We start from the raw sequence: 20,177 nt of genomic DNA, 5'->3' as shown, positions 1-20,177 counted from the left end.
TCACATCTTTTGAAAATCTTGTAGTCTTGCTCTTCGGCCAATGCTAGGAAATGTTGTAGGAATGTCCTGTCCTTGGTCTCTTCTTTTTTTAGTTTTTCCTTGGCATTATAAATTGTCCTCAAGTGAACTGCCATATCTGGATCATCTTGTTTTATCATGGAGAGAACTTTCTTTGGGGGAATTAATGATCCCTCCCGTTAGACGCTTGAGTAATTCCAAATGTTTTTCTGTCAGAGCCGCATGGGATGAATGACCAACCAAGGAGTCCGTACGGCCGTGGTTATCGAATCCACACTTGGTTTTGACGTTCCATCTTCCATCATAACCTCAAGAACAAATTAACTTGAAGGGACAATTAATTTTGGAGTGTTGCTCCTTTTCCTTTTTCATGCATATCAGAGAACTGTTTTGCTCACTTTTGCAACATTAAGTGAACAAATTAGAAAAGTGTCGAACCTTGACACGACGTGGTTAATTAGTTTCCATCAATTTTTTTAATTTTTTTTTGTAATAATAATGTGAATTAAACTATATATCCTAATTACATTATGGTGGAATTCCAAAAACTTACCTGTTCTTCATTGGAATGAAACTTACAATCCTCTTTGTCATTACTTAAAGCCTCAAATGTTTCGCAATCTACTCGCATATCATTGTTTTCCGTTAACACTAAATCACCACCGTTTTCAAATAATTCTTGTCCAACATCTTTAGAATTACTCTTTCGGAGAAGAATAAAATGCATTTACAGTTTCGGGCTATAAGGGATAGCTTCAATTTTACCTCATGACCATGCTAAGTCACCCCCAGTAATTCCTTCCCCTAAATCACGATTCTGAAACTATATGGGCAAAACAACTTTCGGTCTCTCCCCATAGGAACCGGGCTCAGAAAGAGTCAACTGTTTTTTCTTTTGATCCTTTTTTATTTGATCTTTTTACGGAATGTTTAATATTATTATGAGTTTTGCTCATCCTGCCATGCCATTTTATGATTCTCTTTATCTGATTCTCTTTTTATCTCTTCGATCTCAACATGAACAACTGTATATCTTTCTTGAATCAAATAATTGAGAATGTTTACTCGTTATTATAATTTTTCTTGTCTTTCAATTCGTAAATTCAAAGTTTATTTTGTCTCCTATGTTTGTGGCGATTGAAGTGATTAAGAGAAGTTCAGAATTTTTACTTGGCTGTTATTCATTCCACATTAAGGTTGAGGAGAAAATGAATCTGTTGGATTCAAATTAACTGAACTAAGAGGTACCCGTTCCTGCAATTTTGTACTATGTTTTCTTGTGTCAAATTGATTTGCAAATGACTGTGGATTCATTTTTATTTTTTTTGAATTTGGAAGGAATTTAGAAATATTGATTTCCAAACTAGATCGAAATTGAGCTAAGTTAGTGGATGGGATAAAGCTTTAGATGAATGGGTTTTGGTTAATCGTTGTTTGTTTGATTCAAGGAATTGAAAGAAACTTTTGGAGATTTGATGAAATATGAATGAATTGAAAAAGTAATTGGAATTTCACTTATTTTTTCTTTTATTTGCTTTTCTGCAGGTTTGAGTGAATTTGAAGAAAGTAAGTTTGCATCTTCGTCATTGGATCCGAATCAAAAGAAAAACAAACTGTAATTCCTCACACACTGTTTCATTTTCCAATTCACCTTTCTGTATTGTCTTGTTGAACGTTGTTTCTACTTTCATTTCGATAATGGAAGTAAAGATCAGTGGAACATGCACGTATTGGTCACAACATTTACCATCACAATCTGCATCTTCTAGTTCTTCTTCCCATACACCATTTGCTTCTGCGATTTCATCTACTTCTACACATATGAGAAATCGGAAACCTCCGGTAGCTTGTCGAATTGTTCATAGTTCTCAATCTTCTTCCGTCTCGCGGAGAACTTCTATTAATAAGCTCTCTCAAACTCAATCGTTCCGGAGTCCGAAATCTAGAGGCAGCAATCTTAGAAGACCTGTGAGTAGTTCAGATGAATTCTTTGATGATGGATTTAGTAGAGAGATTCAAGAATTGGCCCTTAAATTGAATATAGTGGGTGATAATGAAGATGCGAAGTTGGGTAGAGATCATTCTGCGGTTTCCAGAGATATCAAAGGTGAAAGCAGCAATTACACTACTTATAATAGCTTTGATGAAGAACTTGCAAAGATGGGTGAGACTATTAATAATCTTGTTCAGAATAGCAGGCCATTTCCACCTTTAAGTATGAATTGTGCAGATTCTACTTCGTTTATTGGAATTGGGCCTAATCCAATCGGTTGGGCAGGAGGTTTAAGCTATATGAATGCTGCCAACATTGAGATGAAGGCTAGTAGTGCTGATATTCCTTTGTCTCTTCGGATTCTAAGGAGAAAGAATCAGTGGAAAGAAGGTTTTAAAGAAGCTGGGGGGTCGGCATGTTGCTCAATAAAGAAAGCGTTCTCTTCGATGGTGTTTATACTTCGAGAGCTTCATAGTTACACATTACAGATGAGAGAGTTGTTATACTATGAGGATCTTCAAGGCATTCTAGCTCGAGTACATAGGGAAATGCATGACTCATTTGTTTGGTTATTTCAACAGATCTTTTCGCACACACCAACCCTCATGGTTTCTGTTATGATCCTTATGGCAAATTTTATTGTACATTCAATGGCACAAAATGCTGCAATTGCAGCTTATCCGAGTTTAGAGTCTTACTCGGCAATCACAGAAATTGTATCTACTGTGATAGAAGATCAAAATCAGCCTCAGGATCATCAGGATGAGTCAGCATTAGATACGTCTTCAAGTGGGAAGACTACTTTTCTTGGAGGAAATAAAGGAGGTGGTGGTAATGTTAGATCAATTACAGGTAGTGGGGCCGATGGTGGTGATGGGGGATTCCATGGGTTCTCATCAATTAGCCATCACAACAACATTGCTCCTGATGAGATTTCAAAGATGGCGTCTCTTGGGAATCCATCGACTTCGTCCACAGATCAAGAGGCAGATTGGTTGGAATCCGACATAAATCAAGACGGGTTGAGAGAGGATGAGATGACGCTGTGGAATTCAGTAGTTAAAGAAGCTTCTCAAATGCAACAATCTAGGGATTCCATTCTTGATCATGAGACTATGAGAAGTTTTGTGTCGCTAGTAAAGGTGGAAACTGATTCTGATTTTACCAATGGTAAGTTCTTTAGAACGGAGCTTATTTATCAGCAAGCTCTTTTAAAAGAGCCTCACAATGCCCTTCTCCTTGCCAATTATGCTAAGTTCCTGCACCTCGTCGTCCATAACCATGACAGGTAATTTATTTTTACTCCCTTAAAATTGTTACTAATTTCCATTATTTGATAAAGTTGAACACCTATGCTACAGTTGGTGAATTTTAGAATCAAAGTTACTAGTTTTAACTTTCAATTATAATAGGTGGTGGTTGATATCATTTAGAGAACGAAAATATGAACAAACATAAAAACAAAACGCTCATTTTTGATTGTTCCCTCTCATTTTTGTTCCCTAATTTATTCTCTAAGAAGGGTAATTGATGGAGAAATCTTCATGTTGATGTTTGTTGCTTTTCTTGGATTTGGAAATTGAATCATAAGTTAGGGTCCCAAACAATATCTTTGGAATTGCAAGCACATGGCCATGAATTCACCACGAGATTATGCACGTTATTGCAAGTCTGGGTCATTGACATGGATGATGGACTGAATGTGTATTGTATTAAAAATTCTTGGAATCTAGTTAAATGCAATTTGTTGTTTTTATACTGGTGATTTTGCTCATCTCCTTCCTTGTGTGTATGTGGTGGAAACAGAGCCGAGGAGTATTTCAAGAGAGCAGCTGATATAGAGCCAGTTGATGCAGAATTGTTAAGTCATTATGCGACTTTCTTGTGGACAGTAAAGAAAGATATTGGGGCAGCTGAGGAAAGATATTTGGAGGCAATTGAGGCAGATCCGGGCAATATGTTCCATGCAAGTTCCTACGCTAATTTTTTGTGGAATACAGGTGGAGTGGACACTTGCTTCCCTCTCGGATCTCTTGACGAAAATGAAGCTTGAAAATTACAAAATACTACTATTATAATAATAAATTTCGGATATGAAAAGAAAGAGGGTGTAATGCTACGGATAATAATCTTACCTCACCCACCCCAGTAGTTTTTCTGCTTCCCATTCTAGTGATAGGGAGAGAACTAGAGGGATTCAGAAAGAATGGAGATGTTGAGATGAGGACTGGAGAGATGTGGTGAGATGACAGGTTTGCGAGTCAAGTAGGCTCAAGCTCGATGTAACTACAATTTTGCTGTGTTTTACTTATCAGTTATCTTCTGCAGAATCAGCAATTGTATAACAGAAAACAAAATTTACAATAAAAAATGCAAATTCATTTTTTTTATTTAAGATGTTGTTTGACCATGACTGTTGACCCCAAAACATCTTGTGAACTTTTTTTGGCAAGTATTATGAGCAATTTTCCACAAGAGAAAAGTTTATTTTGTTGGTATGCGATCTAAGCGGTATTTATTCTAGACTTCGAATGTCATGGATTAATGGATTTCCTTCAGAAAATCGGATTCTCAGAACGCCATTCAATTTCTATATAATTGATTTTCTTTCTTTGCACCAAAATCTTCGAGTATTATGCTTCGGCTTACAGATACGACAACTGGTCAGGCGTATCTGGGGAAGGCCAGGGCTTAGAAAATGGCCAGACATGACTCAGCTCTTGGTTGATTTGAGATTTTGGATACAAATGCTCTTGTAATTGGATTTTGAATACGAATTTGAGAACAGTAAAAAATAAATGGAAATGCCAAAGTATATGAATCCCATAGCTCTTGTTTGTGTCAGAAGAAGCTAACAAGTTGGTTTTTCTTACATGAACTTATTCAAAAACAATGCAGTGGCTCACAAAGGAGGAAGCCAGGATAGTTATGAATGTGACCTACAGGGGGCATGTCAGAAGCAATGTCTTGCAGCATCATCACATCACAGTGCAAATCATCTCCCCAGCTCCATCCTCTCCACTGAGACATTCCTGGTATTACATAGTAAAAAACATTTATGTTTACAACTTTCATGATAATAAAGCTCCCATGAACAGTACAGTTTATGCTTTGTATCAATCGAGCAATTATCTGAAAATATTACGCAAAAAGTTCCAGAAGATGAGATTACCCTGTCGGTGGACCCCCATTTTCTGATGTTGCGAGTTGAAGCTTATCATCATCGCCATCCTCTGCACGTTTCCATAATAGCTCAATTCCATCCATGTGACCCATTCCAACCACTGCCACTATAAGTCTCTCTTCCATTCTTCTAATGAACAGCTTATACTGTCAAATTCAAAGTAGCTATATTTATACTTACATTTGCAGAGTCAAAATTCATTCTAAAAGAATCCATGGTTTCATTTATGCACACTAGCTACATACATACGCGACTGCTGACACTTGGTGGCTACAAAAGCTACCAATGCACCGATTATGTCATCAAGCTTAATACTTGGTCATTGATGACAGGGTGTAAAAGGCTAGAGTAAGATGAGTGCAGTGACTTACAAGTTCCGGGACAAGTATACGCTCCAGTCGAGTTATTTCTCGTACATATGATCTGGATCCCTTTTCCATCAAATGCTCCTTGCTCTTGTCTTTCCACAAAGCTCTGAAACTGGGTCTTCCAAGGAAATTCTATATGGAAGTACCCAAGTTCTCTATCTATAGGTATCAATTTTGCGTTCAGTTTTAGACATTCCTCTATCGCTACCTGCAATATGGTTCAAGGAATTAGAAAACCAGCTGACGCAAAGCTTCCATGCAAATCAAATGAACTATAATGATGCTTTCTTCAGATATTACCTTGAACTCCCCTCCTCGAATGATACCATCTGCCCGCTGTTGGCGTTCCTTCCTATTGGATTCAAACATCCAAATCTTGTGCGCTAGATCACCTGGGGATCTCATAGACCTGACAAACATACTAAACCAGCTTTCATTAACATATTCAGCCTCAGGTCTCGGATTTTCAATCATTTTCTCAGTTTCTTTCTCGGTCTGCTCAATCTGTATTCAGAAGTTTCTTGTCAGTTCCAATTAGGAAAGCAGTAATTAGTTTTTCCATACAAGCATTCTAGCATGAAGGTGCGGTATCAAAACAGCATATAATTAAAGAACATAAACTCATTCATTAATCAAGAAATTTAAAGTGGAATCAAATTAAACGAACATCCAGTTTTACATACCGCAACTACTTGAGGCTTTACAGAATTAATGCATTAGCAAAGAACATGAATGTGTATGCACAGTACAATGTGATAAAATTGAAGAGAACCAGTGTACTAGGATGGATATGATATTCACCTTCTTGACTAACTGAGGACTCTCTTTGCAAACATGATTAGTTCCAACAAGATAGATTTGAGACCCGGTGTTTGAATTCTTGATTAATGGGTTTCATCATCTCGGTAACAAGGAGGTGCTCTCCGGGTCGTTGTGAAGTGTGTTAAAGAAGAAACCCCAGTTAAACGAATGAATATGGAAGAAAGCAGCATCTCTCTAATTTCTGTTTCTGAAAGACTGGAAGTGAGTCGCAGTTTCTTTTATAGTATGCACCTTACTTGCTCTATAATCCTGACTCCTGAAAACAACAATAACAAAAATAGTTTCTTTTCTTTCTCAGAACGAATACTTTCCCTGGAATCAGCAACAACACAACAGATTCTCTATACATTAGGCGTTCCATCCTATCTATTTTTGGCGAGACCCCATTAGGGTTCAAATCGGGTTTTTCCTTGATAACATGTATGATAGGATGGTGGCATCCCCTGTCTATCATAATGGAATCAAGTTAGGAATAGCTAGCAAGTAGCTACCTATCTATCATTCTTGCTGCGAGAGGATTATTTTCCATGTCACTCATCTTTTGTCCAAATGCAAGAGTAAAACTGATTACAGATTCGCAAAAACATAGCTTAATATGGATTGAGTGTCTTGCTTACAGAATAACCGTTTAAACAAGAAGAAATAAAGATTTAAGCTGGTGGTTAAGTAGCATATAAGTCACTTTCTAAAATCTGACAAGTTTTATGTCAGAGAATCCAGAATAAAAATATAAGATCTCTAAATATGTTTCCAATGGTCTCTGAACAAGATAAGCCAGCAACCACGAACTATTCAACGCGCTTACTGAAACTTGCTCCGGCTTTTCAACAATATATTGCAGTCTTGCAGATTATATTTCCATCTTCCAGCTACTACATCTTAACATCCCTGTCCCTGAGATTTACAGATAAAAATATTAAGCTAAACTCTGAAGTGGTGAGACAATTGAACTAGCGGGATATGGGATTACCGTTGCTGACACGCACTTCCTTCGGTCAGAGTTTGCTTATTGTCATTAGCTTCCTCACGTTTCCACAACTGTTCTATTCCATCCATGTGTGCAATGCCAACCACTGCCACAATAAGCCTTTCTTCCATTCTTCTAAGACTTGTAAACATAACTATATCCTCGTCTTCAACCTTCACCTTATGCTGTCAAATTAAGAGTAGTTTCACACATTTGCAGGTTCCGTTCCACTATCACTAAAACTGTGCTTTCAAATAATGCATTGCATATTTTTGTTGTTTGAAAAATTTATGACATGCAATACTACATCAAAACTTACAATCTCTGGAAGCATATTTTTATGTTTTTCGCCTTCAACAGCAGAAAAACATGCCGTTTGTGAAGAGAAGATAAGCATAGACTAGAGTAAGATGTTAAGGACTTACTCTCTCTGAAAGCAGAAGACGTGAAAATCGATTGTCTTCTCGCATATTTGGTCTAGATCCAGTCTCTGAGAAAAAACTTATAAATAGAAACTTCAATTTGTCAAAAGTGTTTATAGCTTTAAACCTTTGATAGAGAATCCTCAAAGGAATATGATCAAAACTATCAAGCTGTTGTACAATATCCTGAAAAATAAATAAAAATGACTTCAGGCCCTGTCATTATGAATTTTAAATAGTACACCGTGGATGATATCAAAACAAGAAAATAAAGAAATGATAATTACATCCAAATCGTGACCAATAGAAACCAATTTGGCTTCCACTTTTAGAGATTCTTCCATGGCAACCTGCAATATGTCCAGGGAATTAAAGGCCAGCAAATACAAAACACTAAAGATCGCATAAAAAAAAAACACAAAAAAGAACTTTGGTTTCAGCAATTTGGACCAACGCCCGGCCTCGCAAAAAGAAAAAGAAGAAGCCCTGATAGGCGCTAGGAGAGGCGAAGCGCCCAGTAAAAAAGAAAAGTATATCCACATTTTGGCGCCTAGCACGTTCTATTATCTAGGCGCCTAGCTCGCCTTTTACAGCATGCCATACAGTGTAATCCAGAAAATGAAATAAATTCGTTCTAAAAAAATATGTTTTAGTTGCTTTATTCGACACTTACCTTGAAATCCGGTCCTATGTCATCTTCTTCTTCCTGCTGTCGAAGATCCTCCACATTTTTTAAAAACATAATAATCTTGTTTACAAGTCCACCTGGAGTCCTCATGGACCTAAGAAACAAACTATACCAGCTTTTGTTTGCAGGAATCCAATCTCTAAATGCATCCGCTTGTCTGTTATCCTCCGCTTGACTCATGGCCTGCTGAAACTGCATTCAGAAGAATGGGGAGTTGCTATTAATATTGTTAACTCAAGATAAGAATAGTGAAAGCTCTTATTAGCTCAATCATTTTCCCATGCACGCTGATATTTGAAAGCTCCATACTAACAACAAATCAACGCATTTCAGCATTAGTAGACATTCAAATCACTAGCTAAAACAAAGTGCACTCCTGATTATTGGTAAATCAAGACTTATGGCACCTAAGTTGCTCGGACTTGTAAAGCTGTCACAGAGTACACCAAATACTAAGCAATCATAGTGCCAGATTATAGACTATGTGCAAGGGTTTTAGACGATTTGACATATCATACCCAACCAGAAAGTATCTGGAAATCCCCATCTACGAGGCTCTTTAAGCCTATGTTGCTTCCTTTTCCTGCCATCAGTTTCTTCAATGATTAATCAAGTCTCAGTGCAACATATTCTAATGTAAGAGCTTTGCGTTCATTGATATGGTCTCAGATTAGAGTACTGAGCTACGTCTTCACAATAGTGTTGGGTGGAAATTTACTGTTGTCAGAAGTGAAATTTTCAGTGCCGGGGATACCAACCTAGACTATGACCTCAATTAGAAACCCACAACATATGCAACCTAATCAATTGGCGTTACATTTAATCCCAATCTAAAGAACATGATGAATCCAAATTTGACATATGAAATAAAATCAAAAGTATATGCTACTTGTTACTTACCGCAACTACGTCAGGCCTTAAAGAACTGATCACCTACAAATACAATGCATCAAATGGAAGGCATTAGTAAAGAACATAGAAAATGAAACGTCAAGGGATTAGTAAGATTCGTTCTAAGTTTAAAAGGACTAAAGAAACTACCTTTTTGATTGTTCTTGCACTCTCTCTATACGCAGGATTAGTTCCAAGGAGATACAGTTGAGACCCATTATTGGAATTTCTGAGTAGAACAAGTTTACCGTCAGTAGGGATCCCAGGTACCCCATGTTGGTAATGGGTTTCATCATGATACAACTTCACTTGAATAAATTGAGAAAACCTTGCAGTCTTGGTGGTGGTGGTTGAGCCGGCGTTTGTCAAAGTAGAAACCCTAACTAAAAGATTGAAAATGGAGGACATATTTCTTCCCGACTGACTGGTAAGTTTCTAGTAATGGACTAAAGTTGATATACTTGAATCTGTCATCTCTTCCTCCGTAAGATACTCATATGTTCTACTATGCGATATTTTTGGAAACTAATTTTAGTATGCAACTAACTTGCTTTAAACGTCCGGACTTAAAAATTCCTGAAAACAACAAATTCATTTGAAGATGTTGTTTGACCATGACCACGACCGTTGACCCCAATACATCTTGCATGGCATGGCTAACATAATAATTTTCATTTCTTTTGATCGGTTTTTTTGCAAGCATTATGAGAAATTTAAAACAGAAAAAAAATTGATCGGTAAGAATTTGTTTCATTGTATTACACTGACATCTGTCAATGACACCAGAGAAATCCAATTTTGTTAGTATAATGGTTTGCTCTAGACAGTGAATATCACGGATTAATAAACTCCCATTGTACACGCATTTCCTCTCTAGAAAGAATTTTCATGAAACTAAAGCTCACAGTTTATGCTCAGTATCAATTGAGCGATTATCTGAAAAGTTTAAGCAAAAAGTTCCAGAAGATGAGATTTAAGCAAAAAGTTCCAGAAGATGAGATTACCCTGTCTGCGGACCCCCAGTTTCTGATGTTGCGAGTAGAAGCTTATGATCATCGGCATCCTCTGCACTTTTCCACAATAGTTCAATTCCATCCATGTGTCCCATCCCAACCACTGCCACAATAAGTCTATCTTCAACCACCACCTTATACTGTCAAATTCAGAGCAGCTAGATTCCCATTTGCAGAGTCTAAATTCATTATAAAAGAATCTATTGTTTCATTTATACACTACCAAACATATATATGCTAAAAAAAATTTGACTGCTGACGCTTGGTGGATACAACAGCCACCGAGGAATCAATTATGCCAGGACATAAACAGGATTATCAGGCCCTTAGCGACTAAACGTGATAAGGGTTTTGTATATGGCATCAGTAGTTCCTATTGTGATTTAAGTTTTATTACTTTCTAATACAACAACTCAAAATGATGTTTTGGTTTAGGAACTGGGTCAAACTTTCTAGACAATGTAAAGCTGGATTTCCAGTAGATCCACTATGAGCTAATCAGATGAATCAATATTTTTTGGCCACTTTGATCAGTTGCCATGTAAATCGTACTATCTTCCTACAAAAAAAAGGAAAGAAAAAAAAATCACATTGAATCCTTAAACTTCTAAGAGAAATCACATTGTATTATGTGCTTATGCAGTGAATGACTACCTCTATGTCTCATATGTGGGTAAATGTCTTTTTTACTCTCTTGGGAGTTCGATAACAAACACTTGGAACAATTTTACGCCTGCATTTTATCAAGATTTACAATGCAGACAACATTCAAGACTAAGAATTATCCAGAAAACGGAAAACATGCCGAATTTAGTATCATAAATTGTTAGTGTATGTGTTACTACCTGATGGAAATGAAGCTTAGTATGTAGTCATTGATGACAGGGTTAGATAGTTGCATTTATTTGCACAAAAGAATCCAACTAGTGAAGCAGCAAAAGAGAAATCAAATAAGTTAATTTTAATGGCAATTTTTGGTCTTTCAAAAAGAAAATAAGCATAGGCTAGAGGAAGATGAGTACAATGACTTACAAGCTCTGGTAAAAGTATAAGCAGCTCTCGATTTGTTTTTCGTACATATGATCTGGATCCGTCATCCATCAAACGTGCATTGCTCTTTTCTTTGTTCAGAGCTCTGTGCCTCTGCAAGTGGATCTCCCAAGGAAGAAATATACTAAAATCCCCAAGTTCTCTACCAATAGGAACCAATTTTGCTTTCAGTTTTAAACATTCTTCTATCGCTACCTGCAATATGGTTCAAGGAATTAGAAAACCAGCGGACACGAAGCTTCCAAAGTTTTCAACAAAATCTATGGTTTGTGCTGCCATGCAAAATCAAAAAATACAACAAAAATATATCTGGAAAACATGATTAAGATGTTTTTCTCGGCAATCACCTTGAACTCCTCTCCTCGAATGATGCCATCTGCCTGCAGTCGACGTTCCCTCCTAAACATATCAATCTTATCATGCAGGTCACCTGGAGGCCTCATCGACCTGAGAAACATCTTAAACCAGCCTTCATTGACGTTTACAGGTCTCCAATATTTCTTGGTCTGCTCAATCTGCACCCAGAAGGACGGAAAATGCTATTGTCAATTCCAATTAAGAAAGTAGTAATTAGATCTAACATTCTTTTCTAGTTTTAAGGTGCAGCAACAAAACAAAAGATCAACAATGCAATACACAAGAAGCTGCTACTGTGAGAGGAATGATAAATTTTGTTGCAGCCTTCTTGTAATATTGAGTTCGCTCATCACTATGGTCTCGGTTTAGGGTGACTATACTATTGTCATAACCACATACACCCACCTAATTTAGCCATGTTTGCTACTTCAGAGATCCACATTGTTGATAGAAAAAGTAATGAAGAAAACCCACACCAAATCCCATTAAAGAACAAAAATTCATTCAATTAAAAGAACATCCATGAAGCAATGGATAACTACAGGGAGTTTTACCTACCGCGACCAATTGAGGCTTTACAAAATTGATAACCTGCAATGCATTAGACAAAAAGCATTAGCAAAAACATAAAAATGTACGGACACACTAAACTGATAAAACTGAAGAGAAACTAGCCAGGTACCTTCTTGACTAACTGAGGACTCTCTTTGGAAACATGAACAGTTCCAACAAGATAAACTTGAGACCCGGTGTTGGAATTCTTGAGTAGAATATATATTTTTCCTTTTCTGAAAGACTGGAACTTGATTCATAAATTAACTGTGGTGAGTCACAGTTTCTCAACACACTGGCACTCTGGTGGTTGTGGTGTTTTTCAAAGTAGAAACCCTAACTAAAAGATTGAAAATGGAGGAATTTATCAATCTTAATTGGAATTGACATTGAATTTTGAATCTGTCTTCTCTCTGTTTTTCAAAAAAAAAAAAAAAAGTAAGTTCTAAAGGACTGGTCTTGATATTTTGAATCTGTCTTCTCTCTCTCTCTCTGTTTCACTCTAGAGACACATTTTTGGTATGAAACTGGCTTGCTTTAAATATCGATACTGCAAATAATCATATAAAAGAAATGTTGCATCTTGGAAATAGGAATATCAAAGGCAGTGTATTGAATGCTGGGAGTCTGGGACTGGCCCTCCTCAATTTAGAAAAGATGTGTTGGCATAAAAGCTAAAGTTAGTTCTGTCTGAATTCAGTCATGGTAAATAGGTTTACACATTTGAAGACAGAAAAAATAAAAAAATACTTCCACAATCTTGAAACAAGACATATGCTGAGTTTCATTGTTGATCATATTCATTTTGGATTGTAACAGTTTGAACTCTGTAAAGCATATATAAAAAGAACATATCTATAACGTCTAATGTCCTAAATAACCTAAGAAAACCAAGCTCTGTGTATACAATTCATATTTGAAGAAACATATGCTGCATATTTTCCTAACAATTCGTCTTCACCTTACTCTGAATGCCCTGTCAATAAAAGATCCAACCAAATTAAGTACTAATACATTTATGCAAAGTGCAAACAATTCAAAGTAGCAGTCAACTGATATATGCAGCATACTGCAAAGTGCAAACTATTCAAAGTAAGAATAAATCAAAGAGTGTGAAAGTGAAATTACCGTGGCAACCCTCAATTACAGTTATAAAGACACTGCTATTGTCATCCTCCTCTGCCCGCTTCCACAATCGTTCAATTCCATCCATGTGAGCCAGCCCAACCACTGCTACAACTTTTCCTTGGAAACTTCTAAGGTTCGTAAACATAAACTTGTCTCTATCTTCAATCATCGCCTCAAACTGTGCCATTTAAAGTAGATTCAACAATTTAGTTTTGTTATCTCTCTTCAAGAGGAAAAGATCCAACACAAACTACTGTATAGTATTGCAAGCAGAAAAGCAAACAGAAATGACATTGATCTGTTCACGAATATAATTATACAGCAAAGGAGAAGAAACTTGTGTAGTTCAACTATGTATCTCAGGGAAACTTCAAGAGTCACCAGAGAAACTTCAAGAGTCACCAGAGAAACTTACAAACTCTGGACTAAGTTTTTTCTGAAAGCTATGCGTTTCCTGCACAAAGGATCTTGTACATTTGGCTTCATCCCTTACTCTAGTCCTATATGCATCCCAACGCCAGTAAAATGATGATACTTTACATAATTGTTGAAGAGTAACCTGCCAAAAACGTTGTACATTTATAATTCCTGAATTAGAAAAGATAATGATCCAAAGAGGAAACAAAGAAAGTAAGGATTAGTACATCCATATCTTGATCAATGTAGAAATATCTTGCTCCCACTCTAGAAGATTCTTCTATAGCAACCTGGAAAACAAAGCCAGGGTCATAATATGACCAGGACATGCGAGGCATTTGAAGAAAACAAATTTAAGCAATAGGCAAGTTCATATGCATTTCAAAGCTTAATTGACAACTACCTTGAACTCCAGGCCAGGAAAAATACCATTTGCATGCGATCGGCGCTCCCGACAACTCTCAATAAAGATAACAAACTTCATGCACAGTCCACCTGCAGCTCTCATGGATCTACGGAACAACATGGACAATGATATCTCATCTTCAGGTGTCCAATCCATGATCCCCATGGCACGTTTCTTGCACAGCTCAACCTGCAAATAGACATTGCGGATCTGTTCCTTTAAATAAATCAAACAAGTTAAAAGCTCAAGTATGTGCAGTAAGAAATTCTTACAAGAAGCATGTAAAGTAAGTCCTCCTTAAAGTTCCTTTGCTGAAACTTAGGATAATGTATACGCTCAATCACTAGAATTATTTATGCAGAAACTCTCAATTATAAAACTAAATTGTAGAGTACTAATGATACATGGCAGTCCCCACAAAAAATATTTGTAGCAGCGAGACCTTTAATTGAATCCTTCAAAGTTCAAACTGTCATGGTCGACGGCACCTGGAAATCCAAAGTGGACATCATAATTCTAGGTAACAAGGGAAAGCAACTGAAGGCATGTTGAGACAATTTGAGTTATTCCCTGAATATTTGTAACTTAAGGAACAATAATCAAACCCTATCGGTAAGATATAATTGAAGGATGCTAAGAAAATTCATAGGAAATGTGGGTTTCTAATGCAATTACAGTTATCTGTATCGCCATTTTGAGTCTCTATTAAAGGGAACTTCATGCCATCTACTGTGAAAGGTCAATGTCATATCCAAAAACAGTTTTCAAATTTCTGATATAAAGATCCAAGATTCCATTTGAAATAACCCAAATAAAACTGGTGAACGCAAAGCCAAACTGTTTTAAGAAGAATATTATGAAATGAAATTTGCAAATGGAGCTAATCAAATCATGATCGATTCTATGAGAATAACTATAAGGAGCGTTTACCTACCGCAACTACATCAGGCCTTACATAATCGATCACCTACATTGCAAAATAATAACTGGATTAGCAAATAGCATTTGAAGACATTAGAACACATACATGTACAAAAAGATAAGTGAATCAATAATGTAAAATTAGGAATCCAAGAGAGTTAACCAGCTTCACAGGGAGAACATTTTTCGTGAGGTAAACCATGCAATGTCGATGATTTTATATTTGATGGTAGGATCAAACCCTTTCCTATTGACCTGTTAATTCCGTGAGTTTGGAAATTCTCAACGGCCTTGGGAGACCGAGGAGGGGGGTTTGGAAATAGTTTTCAACCAGCAATTGCTGCTACACTCAAGCTTTAAACTAGGCCCTCTAAAAAATTTAGGAACTGCAGTCTGGGCTGAACCTATTACTAGATTGATTGTACAACATTGAAGCGTTAAACAAATCAAATAGGCTTGATGAAAAATCCCAAATTCAATCGTCCAAGTAGATGTTTGAGAGTTACAACTGGAGGTAATTTTCAGTTACCATCTTGCAAATTTTAAACATAGTTACAATAGAAGATACACACGAAAGAGCACAAATAACATCATGACTTAAGGTCAAAACTCATGTACATGCTAAATTACCAGCAAGAAAACGCATCAGAAAGAACTTCATTTTTCAGAGAACATATAAAATGCAACATATTGAAGCAAATAGGTGAAATTAACACAGACTATTATCTTTCTCATTCAGTGGGAAAAAAGGGTTTCCTATCAAAGACTAAAATTGATGATTCAACACTGAGAAAGATGGAAAGACAGGGTGGAAATAACATAGAACAGAACCAAAACAAAACAAACCCTAACCTTTAAAAAGAAAAAAGAAGCAAAAGTACCTCCTTGACGGTTTCAGCACTCTGTTTAGAACCATGAGCAGTTCCAATTAGATAGAGTAGAGCCCCATTGCTGGAATTCTTGAGTAGAACAACTTTACCATCAGTTGGGATTCCAGGAATACCATGTTGGTAATGACTTGTTTCAAGTTGTGCATAATCTGAAGATGGTGATTGACATTTTTGATGAAATATACTTCTCAAATTTGTTATGAAAATCCTAAATAGATAATTGCAAATGGAAGACATGCTTGCAATAATCTGAGATTGAAAACCCACTTCTTCTTCGCCATACCTTAAATTTAAGATACAACTCTAGTGATGTTTGTCTGTTAATCCGTTTTGGTAATGAAATGCATAAACTTTTCGTCCTGAAAGAGGAAAAAAAACAGAGGAAAATGAAGGAGGAAAGGACGAGGGCATTTCTTGGGTGCTTCCGGTCCAGTAATTGGTAGGGAAGACTGTGAAGTAGGGCAGGTGAGATCGACGGGCCCACACCAAATCCCATTAGTGACAGTGGTTACCCTCCCACGCTAAGAAATCACCGTCTTTGGGGCAGTAAAAATCAAGGTTTTTCTAGAGTATATATAAAAATTAAGACCAAAACAGAAAAAGGTGAAAGAATAGGATTTTCTTTTTTCTTCTCAAAACTATGAGTAATTATGATGGGTTTGGTTGTAAAATTTTGAAGGTAAGATTCACAGTGTCAGGGGGATTTAGTAGAATTACGATGTTTTTGGTCATTTGGTAACCCAAATTTCTTGGATTCATGTTCTTTTTGGGACGATTTAAAACAGGTAGCTAGTTCAGCTGATCATCTCCCTTTCTCAAAAGTTTAATGCGTTCCAGGAGGTCCCAGGTTCGAGTCCCCGATAGCATAATATTGCAGAATTTGACATGGAAAGTAGAGTTAGTTTGCCCCCTTGCGACATAATCAACCCCCTATCCATTTCGGCTTTCTTGGCTAGTTCTTCATGAGGCTTGTTGGTAGGCTAGCACGACAACTTGTTCAATTAATGTAGTAGTACGATGTTGGAGCTTAGATTGTTATGCTTCCGACTAGTTTCTTGTAATAATATTCTTTATATCTAAATAAGTTAAAAGCTTTTAAAAAAAAAACTCCATTTTAAAGAACGCACGATTGGGGGATATCAAAACTAATTGGGGATATGAATTACTTCCCCCAACCAAAGGTGTCTGCTAAGGGGTGTTTTTTGGGGTGAAAATACTAAAACACCCTTAGATTAATTTAAAAACATTATGAAAAGACTGTTATACCCTTTCTACTAAAATTTAAAATCTAAAAACCAAATCATTTATCCCCATTCTCAAACCAGTTCCGACACTTTCGATTAGGGTTAGGTTTCAATTTTATTTTATTTTCATCATCTTCTTCATCGTTCTTCATCCGTTCTTCATCGACGATTAATCATTAATTCAAAATTTTCTTCGTCGATTAATCTACCCGAATCATAACCATGCCTCCACTAAAGAAACCAAATGCCCAATCGAAGTCAAAATCGATTGCTCAATAAAAACAACAAAAGAGGCTTGCTTTGATTGCTCAAGAGAAAGAACACGAAGAACAAGAGTTATCGGACGATCAACTACTCAGAAATATGCCTTCTGTGAGAAGGTAAGTCATTTAAAACTGTTTAATTGGTGTTTCAATCGATTTATAGCTATGGGTTTAGGTCAAAATCGTGAAACCCTAACTGAAACAGTTGAGTTTCAGTATTTACGGCATTCAATTTAATATGTATACCACACCGGAAATAAGTATCGGCGTTGGATCTAGGATGAAGACCATACCGGTAGTGTCTCCCGGCATTTAATTTAGGTTGAAGACCACGCCGGAACTTAGTTTCAGCATTCTATTTAGGATGAAGACCACTTCGAAACCCAGTACCGTCATTGATTTGAACTTTTACGAATATGCCGGTAGTGAGCTTCTAATAAAAAGAAAGCCCTAGGATTTTGTTATTTGTACCGGTATACATTTTAGGTTAGATTCGATGCCTGTACTGGAGTTTTGGTATCCAGGAACTTCAGAAATATTACCGGCATCTTCGACATTTTTTTGTCAATGCCGGTATTAGGTCCCGGCATGAATTTTTATTTTACGTATCTGCCGGTATTGGTATTTTTTTATCCAGGAATTTCCTAAAGTGTACCGGCATCCTCGAAAATTATTTCTCAATGCCGGTATTGGTTCCCTCCATGTTCGATACTTTTTTTCGGTATACCGGTAGTGATGATTCTATGTCGTAATTTGGTGTATCTATGCCGGTATTAGAAATGGAAGTTAGTTGTCTTATATTTATTTCGTGCTTCTTTTGAAATAGATCTAAAGCAAAGGAGGCTAACAAAGGAAAAGCTAAATATGTTGTCACTAAGAAAAGAATGAAGGATGGTCTTAATACTCCTCCGTCTCTGCCTCCTCGAGGGAAGAACAAAAAGCGTTTGGGTGCTGATACAAGAGGGGCAATTTGGGAGAATGGTCGCGATCGTAGTAAAATCGTAATCCGTGAATCTACCGGAGCTGTTGAGGAGGAAGATGAGAAAGATGAGCAAGATCAAGAGGAAAGTGAGGAGGAAGATAATGAGATTGATCCAACTCAATTAGCAAACCAAATCCAAGGAGTAGTGGAACAAGGTGGTCCAAGTCAACAACCCACACAAGGCAAGGGGAAAGGAAAAGGCAAAGTAAAAGTTAAAGGTTCGCACCTTCCTCATGTTGATTACATGATACTCGACCTTGATCGTGGTAGAATTTGGGGCGCATCTTCTTATGATCCGGGGTATCTATTTGGCTACAAGTCTTACCCGTTATACAATATACTCGCGAATAAAATCGGGAAGTTGCTCTACATAACCCTTTATTTTGGTATGGTAATGTCTATAAGTCTTACCCGTTAGGGAATCCTTATACATTGTCATATTACCAATTTTCAGCTTAATTATATCCATTCCATCCTCTGTAATCTCTACACTTCCAATGTCTTCGGTATGTGTTGGGAGTCCGTACTTCCTTGGCCTACCCCTTCGCTTTTTAAAAGGGACTACTTCACCATCGTGTTGTTGATGACTAGGCATTGGTCGCTTACCTTTGCTATCACTTATCTTTGGCGTGACTTCGGAATTTTGAGCTTGATGTACTTGACTTGATGTAGGTTCCTTATTCGGCCTTTCATTTTTGATATGCAAAGTCGCCCCTTGAACTATGGGTGTGACTTCGGAATGCTCCCCTTGTTCAATCATTGTTGGTACCTTCCTTGGCCTACCCATTTTCTTTGTTACCTAGACTCTATGCGTGGCATCCGCTTCCTCGGCTTGTTGTTCTTGTTCCATCGATGCTGGTACCTTCGTCGGCCTATCCCTTTTCTTTGGAACCGGAACTTCATCGGCTTGTGGTGTTGATACGGAATCCGTCATTTGTTCTTCACTTGGTAGTGGTAACTTCTTCGGCCTACCCCTTTTCTTTGGAACCGGAACTTCATCGACTTGTGGTGTGGATACGGAATTCTCCGTTTGTTGTTGACTTGATGGCGGTTCCTTCCTCAGCCTACCCCTTTTCTTTGGAACTGGCGCTTCCGCGAACCTTGCTTCTGAAAGCTCACATCCAGTTGGGTCTCTTTTCTTACTTGCCTCGTCTTTACATTCGCGTTGACTCATTGCTTTCAATTTTTTTCCTTTCCTTTCTCCTAGTCGTTTTAGTTTGTGGTCTACCGGGCGGATCTCCCTTTCTTGGCTCTTCACTTTGTACTATCCATGGGAGTGTAATTAGCCTTAGTTGGCTCAAAAATACTTGTCGGCTAGCCGAGTTGTCACGTGAGTAAGCTTCATATAATTCATTTGCCTTCTTTGTATCTCAGGGTGATTGTCCGGGAGCTTCCGTAGGGGAGGGTCGAAAGATAGTTTCTTCCAAAATGGATCAATAACCTCAATAGGTATAACTTCTTCATACTTCACAAGCATATGACCACACGGAATCCCCAATGAAGACATGTTGGTACAAATACACACATCACCCGGTTTGCCGTAGTTTATCTATTTTTCCAATTCTTTAATCATATGTTTTATTGCCCAATGCGAGACGTTG

At 37.3% G+C, this 20,177-nt stretch overlaps 3 protein-coding genes across 3 annotated transcripts; 1 reads left to right on the top strand and 2 right to left on the bottom strand.

Moving 5' to 3' along the window:
• The first annotated feature begins 877 nt into the window (after nucleotides 1–877).
• On the top strand, nucleotides 878–4,406 carry LOC113288349. Its single transcript, XM_026537365.1, has 3 exons — nucleotides 878–1,262; nucleotides 1,564–3,299; nucleotides 3,818–4,406. The coding sequence occupies exons 2-3, from the start codon at nucleotides 1,717–1,719 to the stop codon at nucleotides 4,062–4,064; spliced, it is 1,830 nt and encodes a 609-aa protein (XP_026393150.1). The 5' UTR covers nucleotides 878–1,262; nucleotides 1,564–1,716; the 3' UTR covers nucleotides 4,065–4,406.
• Nucleotides 4,407–6,903: 2,497 nt separating this feature from the next.
• On the bottom strand, nucleotides 6,904–13,129 carry LOC113291041. Its single transcript, XM_026540621.1, has 13 exons — nucleotides 13,076–13,129; nucleotides 12,456–12,569; nucleotides 12,332–12,364; nucleotides 11,764–11,931; nucleotides 11,399–11,611; nucleotides 10,358–10,506; nucleotides 9,504–9,582; nucleotides 9,363–9,395; nucleotides 8,448–8,654; nucleotides 8,062–8,124; nucleotides 7,778–7,960; nucleotides 7,356–7,537; nucleotides 6,904–7,279 (listed from the first exon to the last, which is right to left on the bottom strand). The coding sequence occupies exons 1-13, from the start codon at nucleotides 13,127–13,129 to the stop codon at nucleotides 7,258–7,260; spliced, it is 1,500 nt and encodes a 499-aa protein (XP_026396406.1). The 3' UTR covers nucleotides 6,904–7,257.
• LOC113288346 (traB domain-containing protein-like) lies at nucleotides 13,009–16,437 on the bottom strand. The gene is made up of 7 exons (XM_026537362.1): nucleotides 16,079–16,437; nucleotides 15,211–15,243; nucleotides 14,274–14,465; nucleotides 14,098–14,160; nucleotides 13,869–14,012; nucleotides 13,454–13,631; nucleotides 13,009–13,301 (listed from the first exon to the last, which is right to left on the bottom strand). Exons 1-7 carry the CDS (start codon nucleotides 16,322–16,324, stop codon nucleotides 13,288–13,290), a joined length of 870 nt encoding a protein of 289 aa, XP_026393147.1. The 5' UTR covers nucleotides 16,325–16,437; the 3' UTR covers nucleotides 13,009–13,287.
• Between the last annotated feature and the right edge of the window lie 3,740 nt (nucleotides 16,438–20,177).

The sequence above is a fragment of the Papaver somniferum genome, chromosome 6, assembly GCF_003573695.1.
Source record: "Papaver somniferum cultivar HN1 chromosome 6, ASM357369v1, whole genome shotgun sequence".
NCBI classification, from domain to species: domain Eukaryota; kingdom Viridiplantae; phylum Streptophyta; class Magnoliopsida; order Ranunculales; family Papaveraceae; genus Papaver; species Papaver somniferum.
This window is presented reverse-complemented; position numbering and strand designations above follow the sequence as displayed.

Bases quoted from the DNA above. Each gene is read 5' to 3' on its own strand.
- LOC113291041 (XM_026540621.1), bottom strand. From the start codon at position 13,129: ATGAATATGATCAACAATGAAACTCAGCATATGTCTTGTTTCAAGATT. The intron at 12,365-12,455 runs GTACCTGGCTAG...AATGCATTGCAG, and splicing joins GTCCTCAGTTAGTCAAGAAG to GTTATCAATTTTGTAAAGCC. The intron at 7,538-7,777 runs GTAAGTCCTTAA...TTAATTTGACAG, and splicing joins GTCTTCTGCTTTCAGAGAGA to CATAAGGTGAAGGTTGAAGA.
- LOC113288346 (XM_026537362.1), bottom strand. From the start codon at position 16,324: ATGTCTTCCATTTGCAATTATCTATTTAGGATTTTCATAACAAATTTG. The intron at 14,161-14,273 runs GTAGTTGTCAAT...TTTGTTTTCCAG, and splicing joins TTCCTGGCCTGGAGTTCAAG to GTTGCTATAGAAGAATCTTC. The intron at 14,013-14,097 runs GTACTAATCCTT...CGTTTTTGGCAG, and splicing joins ACATTGATCAAGATATGGAT to GTTACTCTTCAACAATTATG.
- LOC113288349 (XM_026537365.1), top strand. From the start codon at position 1,717: ATGGAAGTAAAGATCAGTGGAACATGCACGTATTGGTCACAACATTTA. The intron at 3,300-3,817 runs GTAATTTATTTT...TGGTGGAAACAG, and splicing joins GTCGTCCATAACCATGACAG to AGCCGAGGAGTATTTCAAGA.